General features: G+C 40.0%; 1 protein-coding gene across 2 annotated transcripts in view; it reads left to right on the plus strand.

Annotated features, from left to right (window-relative positions):
• Positions 1 to 16,470, plus strand: part of dock1 (dedicator of cytokinesis 1) — an 816,280-nt gene that overhangs the window by 112,345 nt on the left and 687,465 nt on the right. For both annotated transcript variants that reach the window (XM_070876753.1, XM_070876754.1), the window contains exons 6-7: positions 973 to 1,121; positions 3,745 to 3,880. In XM_070876753.1, coding sequence (XP_070732854.1) covers positions 973 to 1,121; positions 3,745 to 3,880 — 285 coding nt within the window. The remainder of the gene's footprint in view (positions 1 to 972; positions 1,122 to 3,744; positions 3,881 to 16,470) is intronic.

Below are 16,470 nucleotides of genomic sequence, written 5' to 3' on the forward strand. Positions count from 1 at the left end.
GCACTATACAAAATAACAAATTGCAATAGGCTCTAACTTTTATGTAGGTGGGCATGGTTCTTCTCGTATATGACTCTATATTGTAACTATTTCATGGAATCCATGCATTCAACACATTGTTCTGCCATGGTTCGATGCAAATCCTATAGAATCACAGAAGACAGCCCATCGTGTCTGCACCAGCTCTTTGGACGAGTAAACCAGTAAGCAAACCAGCACCTGCAGCTCATCAACCTTAATCACACTTTGTGCATTTACACACATGCACTCCAAACCTAACTTAGACCTCTTTATATTTTCTATAATCCTTCCTAATTCTGCATTATTTCTAACTAACTGTCTGCGCACCTTGTTTTTACTTTTTAATACAATATCTTGGTGCGCAGCCCCTGCCGAATTAGCTTAAAATCTCCCCCACAGCAGCTCCGTTCAGGTGCAACAGGTACCCCCCGCCCCCCCCGCCATAGAATTGGTCCTAATATCCCAGGAATCTGAAGCCCGCCCTCCTGCACCATGTCTCTAATCACGCATTAACCTGCAATATCCTCCTATTTCTACTCTCTCTAGCGCTTGGCACTGGGAGGAATCCAGAGATTAGATGACTATCTTTTGATGATCTGCTTTTTAACTTCCTCTACAGTGCCTTAAACTCTGATTGCAGGACATGGGCCATGACTTCTTCCCAATCCTCCTACAGAATGTTCTGCGTCCTCTCCGTGATCTCCCTTATCCTGGCACCTATGATTCGTGTCAATGTAGACGATCCTCCTCTACACTTAAATGCATGTAAAGAAGTTCAATTTGTACAACAGATTTTATAGTTGTGCAACTCAAAGGTTAAATTGAACAATGATGTTCATTGTTGAGATTAAGTTGTGAAGCAGTAATATTGAATGATAAGAATTATTTTTTTAAAACTACTTGTTTCCTATATAATGAATTAATTTCTTACTCAATTCTATTTTACTTCAGAATGACAACAGAGAGATGTTCAGCCGAGTTAAGAATATGATGTATGATCTTATTGAATGGCGATCACAGATACTTTCTGGAACACTCCCACAAGACGAGTTGAAGGAACTGAAACAGAAAGTCACTGCCAAAATAGATTATGGCAACAGGTCTGCATAATATAATAGATCTAGTTAAACTAACTCTTTCTGATGTGAAGAACAATAGGTTCTTTTAGTCTAAGTGAAATATTGGTATTGCTAATCATTAATGTGCAACTTAAACATGTAATTTGTCCATTTATTTATAATGGATTACTTATTCTGCTGGTCATCTCTTTTTGTGTGAGACATTTTATGAATATTTATGCCCATCTGTAGCTTTATACAGTTTTCCAGGCATTTTGTGGTAGTTTTAAAAGTGATAAGTTTACTATTATGTTGGTTATCCCACTTGACCAAAGACTGAATGTAGGAAGCTAGGTTATGGGATTAATTCCATAATTAAGAATCAATTGTAAAAAGTAACTGAATGAGGAATGGATAGGAGTCCATTGTCTTCAAGATGCGTGCTTTTGTACTTGGCTCTATCCTATTCCACCTCTTCAGTCTCTACTTCTTTGTCCACCAAATCTTCTTAGGCATTTGTATTTGTTCACTTTATCCCTCAGTAGAAATTCCTCTTGCCCTTCAAGCTATCATACTCTTGCTTTTGCATTGGTAGTTTTTAAAGCTATGAGTGTCGATGTCGACATTTAAATTACCCATTATCCATCATTTAGAAAGTTCTGACCAAACCATTGGTTTAGTCTGAGTGATGAGGTCCAAGATTCTGAGTGAAGTTCTTCCTAATACATTACTGAAGTTAGACTTTATTAATGCTATGATTAAGTGAGAGGTAATGCACATATTTCAACTTCAAACTATATGTAAATTTGTACATTAGTTACATTTTCTGCCTTTGTAATGAATGTATTGAAACCAAGTTCTCAATATACATGCCATAAACATTATCTTTATATCCTCAGTCAGCACAATGATCTTTTCTTCTAAAATGAATATGCAAATTTCTATTCATTTTTTAAAACTATTTTTAAAATGCTCATGTCCCAATAGTATGATGACCTTCAGAAATACGGAGAGAACAGAGATGAATAATTTCATGACAATAGATGCTTGCGTTGTGAAACTGCATAATAGGCTGTTTTGTGGCATAAATTTACATGTTAAGATTTGTGACAATACACACATAAATGATTTGACAATTGCTAGAACTGCTGTTTTAATGGACAACAGATGGGGAACCATGGAATGTATTGATTAATTCCAGAAATAAAGAAGATCTTAATGCTTAAAAGTTTATGAAATTAATGAATTTCTAAAGTCTTCTTTGTAAATAATGACGCCGAAATTGCGGTTAGAGGCTTCCCGCAGGTGGATGCCTCCAAGCTGAAAAATTTCTACGAATCTCCCTGGTGGTCCGCAAGGTTCGGAGACTTGCGGTCCTTGTCCTATATGTGAAGGCCTGCGTAGAGGCACACGTATCCCAGGGACTTAGAGCTTCCTATGCGTCCCTGGGATCAAGTGGGACGGATCAACCAATCCAAGTAGGGGTATTCCCATTCATACTTGTGGTGAGTTCCGTTTGTACGGAATCACCATAAATATGAATGGGAATACCCTACAAACACTTAAAATAATTTTTTTTTAAATCACTTATTTAAAGTTAATCAAAATGGAATTTAATTAATTATTTAAAATAACATTTTACATTTTTGACATTTAAATATTTTAACAGGTCTAAAGATAAACTTATCTTATTTAACAGGATTTTAAATGTTTAAATTATTGAAAAAAAGTATTTTAAAGGCCTTTAAAAGTCTTACGTCTAAAGCCTGCTTTAATCAGTCGTAAGAATTTCAAGGGCATTTGCTGGGCAGAAATTGGGCAAATAGCCTAACTTTCCGCCTGCGGAGGCCCTTTACTTCCAGATGCGTGCGATCTAGCAAGAGTATTCTTGATAGATCACAAGTTACGGGTTTAGGCGCAGGGGCTTTGCATAAATCCAGAACTTGCGGGTTCCTATGGGCGCGTGCGAACATCGTACGCACCCGCAGGGGCTGCGAATTCAGGGCCATTTCTCCCTTCGCTTTGATATTGTTTGATATAATGGGCCCAGCTAATTCACAAGAAAGAGAAAATTACCAATGTGCTCCAATGTTAATGCTATCAGCCATGTCTACAGCAAAGTACTTGGTAGAATGAATTTCTTCCCATGTTATTTACATTACTAGTCATTATTTACAGCATCACCAAATGAACACAGGGATGCTGTTCCATGTATTTATTCCCAATAGAATGTACTCATCACTGATAACACTGTTCATAAATAGTCAATTTTTTTATATACTTGCAATTTGGCCCAGATAGTAGGCAAAAATATGAGAGTGGGTGATTGTGTATAAAATATATATAATTGTTTTCAAAATGGGTTAGTCTCAGTAGCGATCAATGAGGAAGATCATCATTAGTATCATGATTATTAAACCACCAAAATATGAAGTGATATGTAATGGTATAATATAATATTATTGTCCAGGTTCTTGTGGGCACATGCCCACAGCACAAAGTTGGCCACTAAATTTGCAGACTCACTTATGGGGGGCATATTGTGTATAGTAGAAATGTCATATATCACCATTGGTTTTGCTTTTGCTGGAGTTATTTGGGCAGTTTTAGAAAGAGTTGTATCCTTTGATTAATTTATTACAGTTCTGCTTTGATTAATTTCCAGAATCCTTGATCTGGATTTGGTGGTACGAGATGAAGATGGCAATATTTTAGACCCTGACCAAACTAGCACCATCAGTCTGTTTAGAGCTCATGAGATGGCATTGAAAAGGATAGAAGAAAGAATCCAGGAAGAAAAGGTGATTTAAAATAAATGGTCAATTGTAGTTAATTGCTGTTCTGAATTTCTGTCTGGTTTTAGTGTTTATGCATTGTCCATTAAATATGATTGTGTGCCAGAGACCTTGAAAATGTCTTGTCAAATTTGCTGTAAATTTTTTGTTTATAATACTTAAATTAATATTGGATGATTTTGAGATGTGTTTAGAAAAATAAGAAATACATGGGGAAGAAAATTGCAGTCGGAGGCTTCTTTCAACGAATGCCTCTGACGCACTTTTTTTTAACGGAAATACCTGGTGGTCCTGAAGGAATGTAGGATTCTGGACGGCGGCCTCCATTTGCTGTGCGGCATACGTATTCATATCCTGGAATCACATGGGGCTGGATTACCAATCACTATGTAAGAACATAACATAAGAAATAGGAGCAGGAGTAGGCCACTTGGCTCCTCGAGCCTACTCCGCCATTTAATAAGATCATGGCTGATCCGATCATGGACTCAGCTCCACTTCCCTGCCCGCTCCCCATAACCCTTTATTCCCTTATCGCTAAAAAATTTGTCTATCTCCGCCTTAAATATATTTAATGACCCAGCCTCCACAGCTCTCTGGGGCAGAGAGTTCCACAGATTTACAACCCTCTGAGTGAAGAAATTCCTCCTCAACTCAGTTTTAAATGGGCGGCCCCTTTTTCTGAGACTATGCCCCCTAGTTCTAGTTTCCCCTATGAATGGAGTGGAAATATCCTCTCTGCATCCACCTTGTCGAGGCCCCTCATTATCTTATATGTTTCGATAAGGTCACCTCTCATCCTTCTGAACTCCAATGTGTACAGGCCCAACCTACTCAACCTATTTTCATAAGTCAACCCCCTCATCTCTGGAATCAACCGAGTGAACCTTCTCTGAACAGCCACCAATGCAAGTATATTCTTCCTTAAATATGGAGGCCAAAACTAAACACAGTACTCTAGGTGTGGCCTCACCAATACCCTGTACAGTTGTAACAGGACTTCTCTGCTTTTATACTCTACCCCCCTTGCAATAAAAGCCAACATTCTATTTGCCTTCCTGATTACTTGCTGTACTGCATACTAACTTTTGTTGTTTCATGCACAACGACCCCCAGGTCTCTCTGTACTGCAGCACTTTGCAATTTTTCTCCATTTAAATCGTATTTTGCTTTTTTATTTTTTCTGCCAAAGTGGATACCTTCACATCTTCCCACATTGTACTCTATCTGCCAACTTTTTGCCATCTCACTTAGCCTGTCTATCCCTTTGCAGATTATTTTTGTGTCCTCCTCACAATTTGCTTTCCCACCCATCTTTGTATCATCAGCAAACTTGGCTACATTACACTCGGTCCCTTCATCCGATCCCTGCGGCACTCCACTAGTTACTGTTTGCCAATTGGAAAATGATCCATTTATCCTGACTCTGTTTTCTGTTAGTTAGCCAATTCTCTATCAGTGCTAATATATTGCCCCCAACCCTGTGAACTCTTATTTGTGCAGTAACATTTTATGTGGCACCTTATTGAATGCCTTCTGGAAATCCAAATACACCACATCCACTGGTTCCGACTTATCCACCCTGCTTGTTACATCCTCAAAGAACTCCAGCAAATTTGTCAAACATGATTTCTCTTTCATAAAACCATGCTGACTCTGCTTAATTGAATTATGCTTTTCCAAATGTCCCGCTACTGCTTCCTTAATAATGGACTCCAGCATTTTACCACCAACAGATGTTCGGCTAACTGATCTATAGTTTCTTGCTTTCTGTCTGCCTCCTTTTTTAAATAAGGGCATTACATTTGCAGTTTTCCAATCTGCTGGGACCTCTCCAGAATCCAGGGATTTTGGTAGATTTCAACCAATGCATCCAGTATCTCTGCAACCACCACTTTTAAGACTCTAGGATGCAAGCCATCAGGTCCAGGGGACTTGTCCACCTTTAGTCACATTATTTTACTGAGTACTACTTCTTTAGTGATAATGATTGTATTAAGTTCCTCCCTACCTATAGCCCCTTGATTATCTATTATTGGGATATTTTGTGTCTTCTACCATGAAGACCAATACAAAATCTTTGTTCAAAATCTCTGCCATTTCCCTGTTCCCCATTATTAATTCCTCTAAGGGACCAACATTTACTTTAGCCACTCTTTTTTTCCTTTTTATCTAGCTGTAGAAACTCTTAGTATCTGTTTTTATATTTCATGCTAGTTTACTTTAATAATCTATCTTCTCCCTCTTTATTATTTATTTAGTCGTTCTTTGCTGGCTTTTAAAAGTTTCCCAATTCTCTGGCCTCCCACAAATCTTGGCTACTTGGTATGCCCTTTTTAATTTGATACCATCCTTTATTTCCTTAGTTAGCCATGGAATGGTTATCCCTTCTCTTAATCTTTCCTTCTCATTGGAATATATATATTTGTTGTGAGTTATGAAATAGCTCCTTAAATGTTTGCCACAGCTCAGCTCATCAACCGTCCCGCTCTTTAATCTATTTTCCCAGTCCACTTTAGCCAACTCTGCCTTTATACCATTGTAGTCTCCTTTATTTAAGCTTAGGACACTGGTTTGAGATCCAACTTTCTCACCCTCCAACTGAATTTGAAATTCAATCATTCTATGGTCACTCATTCCTAGAGGATCCTTCTCTAGGAGATCATTTATTAATCCTGTCTCATTACACAGTACCAGATCTAAGATAGCCTGCTCCCTGGTTGGTTTCGTAATGTACTGTTCAAGGAAACTATCCCGGATACACTCTATGAACTCTTCCTCAAGGCTACCCTGGCCAATTTGCTTTGTCCAATCAATATGAAGGTTAAAATCGCCCATGGTTATTGCTGTTCCTTTTTTACAAGCCCTCTTTCTGTCTGTCTGTCTTTCATGTCTTTCTCTCTCTCTCTCTTTCCTTCTTTCTCTCTCTCTTTCCTTCTCTCTTTCTCTCTCTCTTTTTCTCTCTCTCTCTCTCTCCCTCTCCCTCTCTCTCTCTCTCTCTCTCTCTCTCTCTCCATCTAACAGTAATGCACTGATCTCATCCTTTATTAGCAGAGCTATCCCACCTTTTCCTTTCTTGGTCACCTTGCAACCACGTCTCTGTAATGACTATCAGATCATGCCCATTTTGTATCTCTTTGTGCTGTCAACTCATCTATTTTGTTACGAATGCTGCTTGCATTCAGATAAAGAGCTTACATTTTTTTTAATTTACTTTCTTCTGCTTTGATCCCACTTTTTGATGCACTTCTATGTTTATACATTCTGTCCCTTCCTGTCACATCCTGGTTATCATTTCCCCCAGTGCAACCCTGCTCTATTGCCTTCCCCTTATTCTTTGACCTTTTATGTTTCTGCTCACCTTGAACCCTCCCCCCCACTAATTAGTTTAAAGCCCTCTCTACAGTCCTAATTATTCGATTCGCCAGGACATTCGTTGGGCAAATAGCCCAATCTCTGCCCCGCGAATGTCCTTCTCCCGGGGATGTGTTGGATCTGTCAAAATTGATAGATCGGACAAGCCAGTTCTCAGCGCATGCGCATTGCGTGCCGAGATCCGCCATTTGCGAGGCCTCTTCGGATGCATCCGCAAATCGAACGCATCCGGCGAGGCTGCAATTTTTGACCCATGATGTCTTCTCTGAACCTTCCACACCCTCTTCATAAATGAAGATTAAGTGTGGTAATTGTTGTAAGATTAATTATTACTTGAGGTAATAATGGAAATTTTTCAATTAATGAACATAATTTGGCTAAGTTACTTGCAGCATCCAGGTATAGTGATCAATTTGGCAAATAGCGCAGATGATCATTCTATCTGACCATGCATTATAACATTGCTGGTATCCCACATTCTTCCAGTTTCACATGATCTCCAATTTCATTCATATATTTGCCCATGCATAAAACCATTGAAAAAGGACTCTACTTATTTTCTGCAATTTAATTTTTAAAATGTTGTAATTTTAAAAGCTTTTTAAACGTCTTAAAAAGTTTGCTAATTTGAAATAAAATTTAGAAGAAAAGTTTAACGGTAGGTAAGCTCCAGCAATTGCTCATTATTCCTCATGAGACTTGATGGGATTGATTTGAGGGAGTTTAAAGTACAGAGCTAAAATGTGACAATTTTTGGCATTGTACCCACCTTCTGCAGAATTTTCTGTCAAGTGGCAAAACTGAATTTGACTCATTTATCATGAGTCACTGTAGACTTGGATAAATGTCATTGTATTGCGCCAGTTTTGAATTCTCATTGTAATGCTGGTTTGAATGTTGTAGTTATGCTTAATAATCTGAGTACATGTTGGGTACCTCTGAATTTCTCCATGTGAAAATTCAGTGGGCAGTCATATAAATTGTTTTGCACAACTGGTTTTTACAAATGGCATAAAAAAGCTCGACCTATCCCTGGTGTGTTTTTTTTTCATGCTACTCCCAGGGTTAAACCAGGATCATTTAAAGAAATAACCTAGTTTTGGAGCTGTGCATTTCATTGTGCTAGCACATCCCCTACTTGACAGAAACTGGCTGGGATGAGACCAGTTGGCTTTTAGGTGCTAATATTCATTATTGGCAAAATCATTTGCGTTGATGACATCAGAAGCAATTCCTGATAGCTACTGCCTTTGTTCAGTGAATGAAGGTTTGCAGCCAGATAACATAGATTTGTGTTGACTACCTTTACTTAGAATCTGTTGCCACTCTCAACATTCTCTGTCTTCTATTCTATGTATGCTTGGCAGCTTTTTTGTTTTGAAAGATTCTTATTTGATTTTCTTGGTTTCCATTTGAGCTTCAAAGGCAATGGAAAGTATATTTTACAAATAAGTCTGCAGCAGTTCTTCTGAGGCCATCAAGAGAAAGGCCGGTGGCTCTTTGGAGGAATGAGCACAAATCTCATGTAATTGTTAAAGAATGCTAGCTCAGATCTGGTATTGCTAAAGCTGTTGGTGCAGGGTTGTGTTTGCTTATTATTTTCTCTATTCGAGGACTGTTCTGTTTAATCTGTATTCTATATTGCTACTGCTTATCTGCTATTTTTAATAAACCTATTCCATAGTTTGCAATCTAAACCATGGTCTGATGGTGTTTATTCTACTGCTTTCTCAAGTCTGGAAGATCACAAAAGGTCTCATGATGTATTCGATTATTAAGTACAGTGATGAGGATTTCTATTTGACCCCTGGGTTTGTGCACATCGAAAGATATTTGGTGTAGAAAGATATGTATGTGTAAGCAATGAGGGCTTGTTTATGTGTGTGTGCTTTGGGATTAGACTTTAAAGAAAGAGCTGAGTACAACGCAGAAATGTTAATGTTGTGGTTAACGAATTGGTGACCAAAGATATGCTATTCAAATTTGTAAGTGGAAGTGAGACTGGTTTTCCCAAAGCAGCAAAGACAAGTGGGAATATGCAAGCAACTTGGGAAAGAGAGGACAAAAATGTGCTTATCAGTTATCATTGCTTAAACTGGAGGCTGTGGAGGAACAACGTGAGCTCAAGAAGACGGGCATCAGAGAAAATCAGTGTGGAAAAGGAGTTTCAGTGCAAATTTGAAGAGGAAAATGACAGATGAAACTCTTGACAAGAATTGGAAAAGGTCAGTATGAATTCAAAATGACTGGGCAATTTGCAACAAATACAATCCAGGTGAGTGAAGGTAGTTACATTTTGTTCAAGGAACACAGTATCAGTCCCTCAAGGACGATATCTGTTCTGCTAGAATTGTCTGCCAACTAGAGGAGGAAAGAAATGATACAAACTCTGAAGTGAAGTGTGAGTGCAGTTTTGAGGCAGAGGATAATGAGAAGCAGTGTTAGAACGTAGAGTCTTTACATATAGAAACATAGAAAATAGGTGCAGGAGTAGGCCATTCGGCCCTTCGAGCCTGCACCGCCATTCAATAAGATCATGGCTGATCATTCCCTCAGTACTGCTTTCCTGGTTTCTCTCCATACCCCTTGATTCCCTTAGCCGTAAGGGCCATATCTAACTGACATCAACAACTCTCTGCGGCAGGAAATTCCACAGGTTAACAACTCTCTGAGTGAAGAAGTTTCTCCTCAACTCAGTCCTAAATGGCCTACCCCTTATCCTTAGACTATGTCCCCTGGTCCTGGACTTCCCCAACATCGGGAACTTTCTTCCCGTATCTAACCTGTCCAGTCCCGTCGGAATCTTGTACGTTTCTATGAGATCCCCTCTCATCCTTCTAAACTCCAGTGAATAAAGGCCCAGTTGATCCAGTCTCTCCTCATATGACAGCCCAGCCATTCCTGGAATCAGTCTGATGAACCTTCGCTGCACTCCCTCAATAACAAGAATGTCCTTCCTCAGATTAGGAGACCAAAACTAAACACAATATTCCAGATGAGGCCTCACCAAGGCCCTGTACAACTGCAGTAAGACCTCCCTGCTCCTATACGCAAATCCCCTAGCTATGAAGGCCAACATACCATTTGCCTTATTCACCGCCTGCTATACATGCATGCCAACTTTCAATGACTGATGTACCATGAGACCCAGGTCTCGTTGCACCTTCCCTTTTCCTAATCTGCCGCCATACAGATAATATTCTGCCTTCGTGTTTTTGCCCCCAAAATGGATAACCTCACATTTATCCACATTATACTGCATCTGCCATGCCTTTTCCCACTCACCTAACCTGTCCAAGTCACCCTGCAGCCTCTTAGCATTCTCCTCACAGCTCTCACTGCCACCCAGTTTAGTGTCATCTGCAAACTTGGAGATATTACACTCAATTCCTTCATCCAAATCATTGATGTATATTGTAAAGAGCTGGGGTCCCAGCACTGAACCCTGCAGCACTCCACTAGTCTCTGCCTGTCATTCTGAAAAGGACCCGTTTATCCCGACTCTCTGCTTCTTGTCTGCTAACCAGCTCTCTATTCACGTCAGTACATTACCCTCAATACCATGCGCTTTGATTTTGCACACCAATCTCTTGTACGGGACCTTGTCAAAAGCCTTTTGAAAGTCCAAATACACCACATCCACTGGTTCTCCCTTATCCACTCTACTAGTTACATCCTCAAAAAATTCGAAGGGAAATCACGTGTGACAAATCTTTCATAAATCCATGCTGACTTGGACCGATCCTGTCACTGCTTTCCAAATGCGCTGCTATTTCATCCTTAATAATTGGTTCCAACATTTTCCCCACTAATAGAAGGTATACTGACAGGGTGAGATGATGTAGGATGTGATGAGGCTCGTGTGGAGCATAAACACCGGCGTTAATCAGTTGGGCAATTATTATTCAGAACTGCTAATAACAGCACACACTAAATTCAATCCATCGGTGTTCTCCCCACAGAGAGGGAGCAAGAGAAAAAGATGTGGGAAGGGATAATGTCACCCTATTTTTCTCTCCCATCCGAACTAGTGGTATTTTAATGTCCTCAAGCTGGCAGATACGGAGGAAACGACTAGGGAGTGTAATATATTGTATTAGAAAGATCATTTACATTTCTTTCCGCTTACTATTTTCCATTAATCAGACAGAACTTATTGCAACACTTGCATGAGGAAGAATAAAAGGAAAAGTGATATCAGCATGAATTACCCATTGCTGGCAATACCTCATGAAAGATAGAAAGACTTGCACGTATAGCACCTTTCACGACCTGAGTATGTCCCAAAGCGCATGACAGCCAATGAAGTACTTTTGAAGTGCAGTTTTAATATGTTGAAATCACCAGTTTCTGATTGCCTTAAAAAAAAAACTCAAGTAGGGGTGTTTAAATAAAAAACCAGTCGGAAAGCATTTATATAATAAACATAAAAGAGGAGACAATAAAAATAGTATTTTAAAAACAAACCTCGTAGCAGCCTTCCTAAATTGGATAATAGCACAGCTTAATGTGCTAAGTGCAAACATTTTATCCACTATTGTCAGGACCATGGCTTGAATTGGATCATGATGCACAAGCAATTTTATTATATTTGTAAGTGTTGCCAGGTCAAGGAAACACTCTAAGCTAATTGTAACACTTTGTTCCTCAGTTTATACTTTTTTGCAGGATTTGAATTTGGTTATGAGCAAACTGATGTCTGAACACTGAACCCGTGGGTTTTGTGACCTAAAGTTTATTTCTTTCAGCCCTTTCTTTACTTTCCTAGTTCTCATTTCAGCACAAAGGGTTAGCGAGCTACATAACTTGGTGGTGGATCTTTTTGGTTTCAGTCAGGGAGTTTCTGATGCCTTGAATGCCACCCCCCCCCCAGTCCCCCTGTCCCCCCAAAAGTTAATTTTTACTTGTCTCCGAACATTTATGGGAAAAATTTTACCCACTATCCATTTATCAGGTGTTTCAGACTACATAGAATTTTGCACCATTGAAGCAGGTCATTCGGCCCAACAGGTCTATGATGGTGTTTATGCTCCACACAAGCCACCTTCCACCTTACTTCATCTCACCCTGTCAACATCTCCTTCAATTTCTTTTTCCCTCATGTACTTATCTAGCTTTCTCTTAAATACATCTATGCTAATCACCTTAACCACACCATGTTGTAACAAGTTCCACATTCTCACCACACTGAGTAAAGAAGTTTCTCCGGAATTCCTTATTGGATTTGTTAATGACTACCTTCTATTCATGGTCTCCTTTTTGGACTCCCGAAAAGTGGAAACACAAGCTATAAACGCCAGTAAAATTAGAACTATCACAAAAATTGCAGGGACCAGATTGAGGCCAATAGCAAAAGTAATGAAGGAGGTGTACTATAAATGGCAAAATTTTGAATAGTGTAGATGAGTAGCAAGACCTTCGTGTCCAAAAAGTCACATCCTTAAAGGTGGCAGGGCAAGTTGATAAGTTGGCTAAAAAAGCATTTGGTTTACTTGAACTTGTAAATAAAGGTATAGAATATAAAAGCAAAGAGATAATTCTGGAACTTTATACATCAGTGGCTTGGTCTCAGCTGGAGTATTGTGGACAATTCTGTCACCACACTTCAGGAAAGATGTAAAGGCCTTGGAAAGGATACAGAGGAGATTCACCAGGATGTTACCAGGGATGAGGGACTTCAGTTATGAGGAAAGGTTGGAAAAGTTAGGACTATTTTCTTTGCAACAGAGCAGGTTAATCCACTTCTGCATGGCAACCAGTATGCTTAAGGGAGCGACTGACACCACTGAACCTGAGTAGCTACCTGCAACAGACCTGTATTCATAACCGAGGGCATGGAGGCTGAGGGAAAGAATGACCGAGTACCAGCAGCAGTACCTAATTGTGAGGTAGAGGGAAATAGAATATTAATACCTCTCTCATGCTATTTAAGGGGCGGAGCGGTGCGCTGCCAAATCACCTGCCTTCCATTGAAAGGAAACATTATTTTGTGGATTACAAGAGAGCATTAGGCTTTTACATTGGTGAAAAATTTGCATCATGTTTGAGCAAAGATTTTCTAAAAGAAAAGTTAAAATAAATTACCCAAAGGTTAACTAGCACATGGGGAGCTGAGGCCATGTTTCTCTCTCTCTCGCTTTCTCATATCCCCCACGCCCAGTAGAGAAAGATGATCATCAATAAGCTTTGTTTGATAGCTTACCACTTATCTTTCCATGAGCACCAATTCAGAACTCTTGGGGGATTAAAAAGGGATGAATAAATATATTCAGGATTTTATTGGCTCTCCATTCTGTTTCTTAAAGGTAAGCAACCATTTCCCAATCCTGTGCTATTCAGCCACCTTCTGGGAGTTATATTACATAAGCCTGGTAATGGCTGTCCAGTTACAATGTAAATGCATTGCCAAACAATCGTGTCAAAGTTTCAGGTTATTTTTCAATTTAGTACTGAACATATGGGTGGTATTCCCAGTGACAATTATAAATTATGTGTAATATTAGGGAATTTTTCTCATCAAGACCATAGCTCTTTTTGCAAACAGCTGCGCTAAGAATCAAAGACTTGTAGAAATTAATATTTTCCAGCTCCAGCTGCAGTGGTACAGTGGCACAGTCATCTTTTTATGCCACACAATTCAATCTTCAAAGACTGCATTATGTGAGCATGTAACCCAACTGTAGAATTTCTGTTTCAAGTGATAGTTCTAGTCTGTTTTGTTCCTGTCATTTGAAGGTTGCTTTGCAGATGATTTTTATAACCACGTGAGTACTTTCCACATGAAAAATATTAATTGCATTCTTTGTTGCCCCAATTTAGTTTTGTTTTAAGGTAGAATTGATATAACTTAAAATGAAATGATACAATGCAAATTACTCATGATTCTCCAATGAAGAACATATACAAAGCAGCCACTTCATTATGCAACATCAACAGTGATTAGATAGGGAGTAAGATTATTCTTCACTTGTTGCAGAATTCAAAAGCATTTTTTTCAACTTGTCCGTACAGATGTGCTGTATGATTTCGTGCAATGTCCTTAAGATAGCATATGTACTTACATCTTGCACATCCTTTGGTCCTTGTGTTAAGTTATGCCTCCATGAACACCAAGAAATACCAATAGTCTGGAAACAGGATAATGTGCTGCTCATTTTCAAAAAGGATTGACAAAAGAGCTGTCGACTATTACAGATCTCATTAGTCTTCAATGCTATGCAAAATAATAATAGTTGATTATCAGTAAACTCTTTACAATAATAGTCTAAGAAATAATCAGCATAGATTTAGAAGGGGGAAATCCTGCCTAACCAAATTCCTTGATTCTTTTTGAGGATGTGACATCACAAGTGGATAGTGATTAGACATATGGGTGGGAAAGCAAGTTGTGTGGAGGACACACAAAATCTGCAAAGGGATATGGGACTCAATTTTCCCTAGTGATTTGCGCCGTTTTTTTGCAGCAGGCTGCTTTTTCTGGCCTAACTTTAAAAATCCCCAGTTTCCCCAATCAATTTGCACCAGCGTAACTCAGTTGGTTGCGTCTTTTTTAGGTACATTTTTTTTCCTCAAAAGAGGGCGTCACCAGCCACCTATGCCAATTCTGGCCATTTAGGGAACTTTGGCCAGCTGATAGTTACTCCATTTCTGCTTAGGCCAGCGTATGTGGTGTAAGAGAAATTTGGCATTAGGGGTACCGACGGGACAAGGGTTAAAGTGATGGTTGCTGCACCGATCCATAAGGAGGTAAAAGGCCTCTCTTCGGCCTTTTACCAAGGCTCCAGAAGTTATTAATTTAATAATATTCCGACAGGATACGATGTGAGAACCTAAACAGACATTGATTAGACCTTGTGAAGAGGCTCGAGGCAGACTCACGGGCACCAAGGAGAATCAACAAATTCTGACCTAATGAAGTCATTCTAGTCACGGCCTAAGGTGGTCACAAGGGTCTTGGCCTGTCAATCCAAAGTAGCACTAATAAGGTAGTCCAATTAAAGAAGTAGTACTGATAAGGTAGTCCCATTAGAGATCTAGGGAGGTCTTGCCTGGGAGCGGAGGGGTTTTTGAAATGTATAAAAGTTGTATGATTTTGCTGTCCGGAGAGCATCTCGACTCACAGGCGGCTGTGATGAGGTGTGTTCCCGGACGTTCGTAATAAAAGATCGTTATACCTTGCCATTCGTCTCTGTCTGTTAACTCCGGGGGCTGTTACTCGGGTTGGGGCGAGCGCCTGGAACGATGGGGCCCTGGGTGTGCCTTGCTGCACCCCACTACTGGACCCGCAACCTCGGCAGGTGGGAAACCATGGAATGTCCCACCAGCACTCAAACCACTCGTCACGGAAGGGGCTGTCACCGCAAGGAGCGGCACCTCCTCCAAAGTCAGTAAAACAGTGGGGTCTTCGTCCATCTCCATTCCCTCCCCTTCACCCCCATGTTGGTCTGGAGGGTTGGATTGGAAGATGTTCTCTTCAGGCTCGTCCGCGTCTGCATCTTCAGGATTGGCCTCAGGTTCTGCAAAATATAACAGAACAGTCAAATGGTTCGTAGCAGAGGAGGGGGCAGTATGGGTGGCATGAGTAGGCTCACATGTAGCAGGCCAGGCAGCAGGTTGATTTGAAGTGCCACGATGAATTTTTATCCTTTTCCTCCAGTGTGGGCCCAGCTTGTGCAGTACTGATTGTTTTTTCCAGGCAGGACCCATCAAAGCAGCGACCCTCTCTTCCAAGGGTGTCAGTGGGTGCAGATTTTCCGGGCCTCTTCCTGTTTGATTTCTTTCCCTTTTGTTGTGGGCCAATTTCCTCTGCAAAGATGAAAATGCAACTTTTTAGAGAGGGTGTCTTTCTGCTGGTTGGGACATATACAGCTGGTCACATTTATAATTGCATTGAATAAATGGAAATGTTACTTACACTAACTACTTGACCAAGGTCCTGCCATTTTTTTTATACTGGCTTGCAGATCTCTTGGTGTTCACCACTGCGCAGTAATCTTCTACAACTTGGTTCCAGCATTTCTTCATTTCTTTTGGTGGAACTTTTATGTGACCTCTGCTGGTATCCAGCTCCTGCCATCTGTTCTCAATCACAGTAACTAGTGTCGCCACTTCTTCCAGCAAGAAATTCTTTGTCCTTGATCCGCGTTGCATCTTGTATTGCTGCAACTGCTCGCAGACACACACAGCACTTTTTCAAATGCTCTCAGACACACACAGCACTG

Source organism: Pristiophorus japonicus, chromosome 3 (genome assembly GCF_044704955.1).
Source record: "Pristiophorus japonicus isolate sPriJap1 chromosome 3, sPriJap1.hap1, whole genome shotgun sequence".
NCBI lineage: Eukaryota > Metazoa > Chordata > Chondrichthyes > Pristiophoridae > Pristiophorus > Pristiophorus japonicus.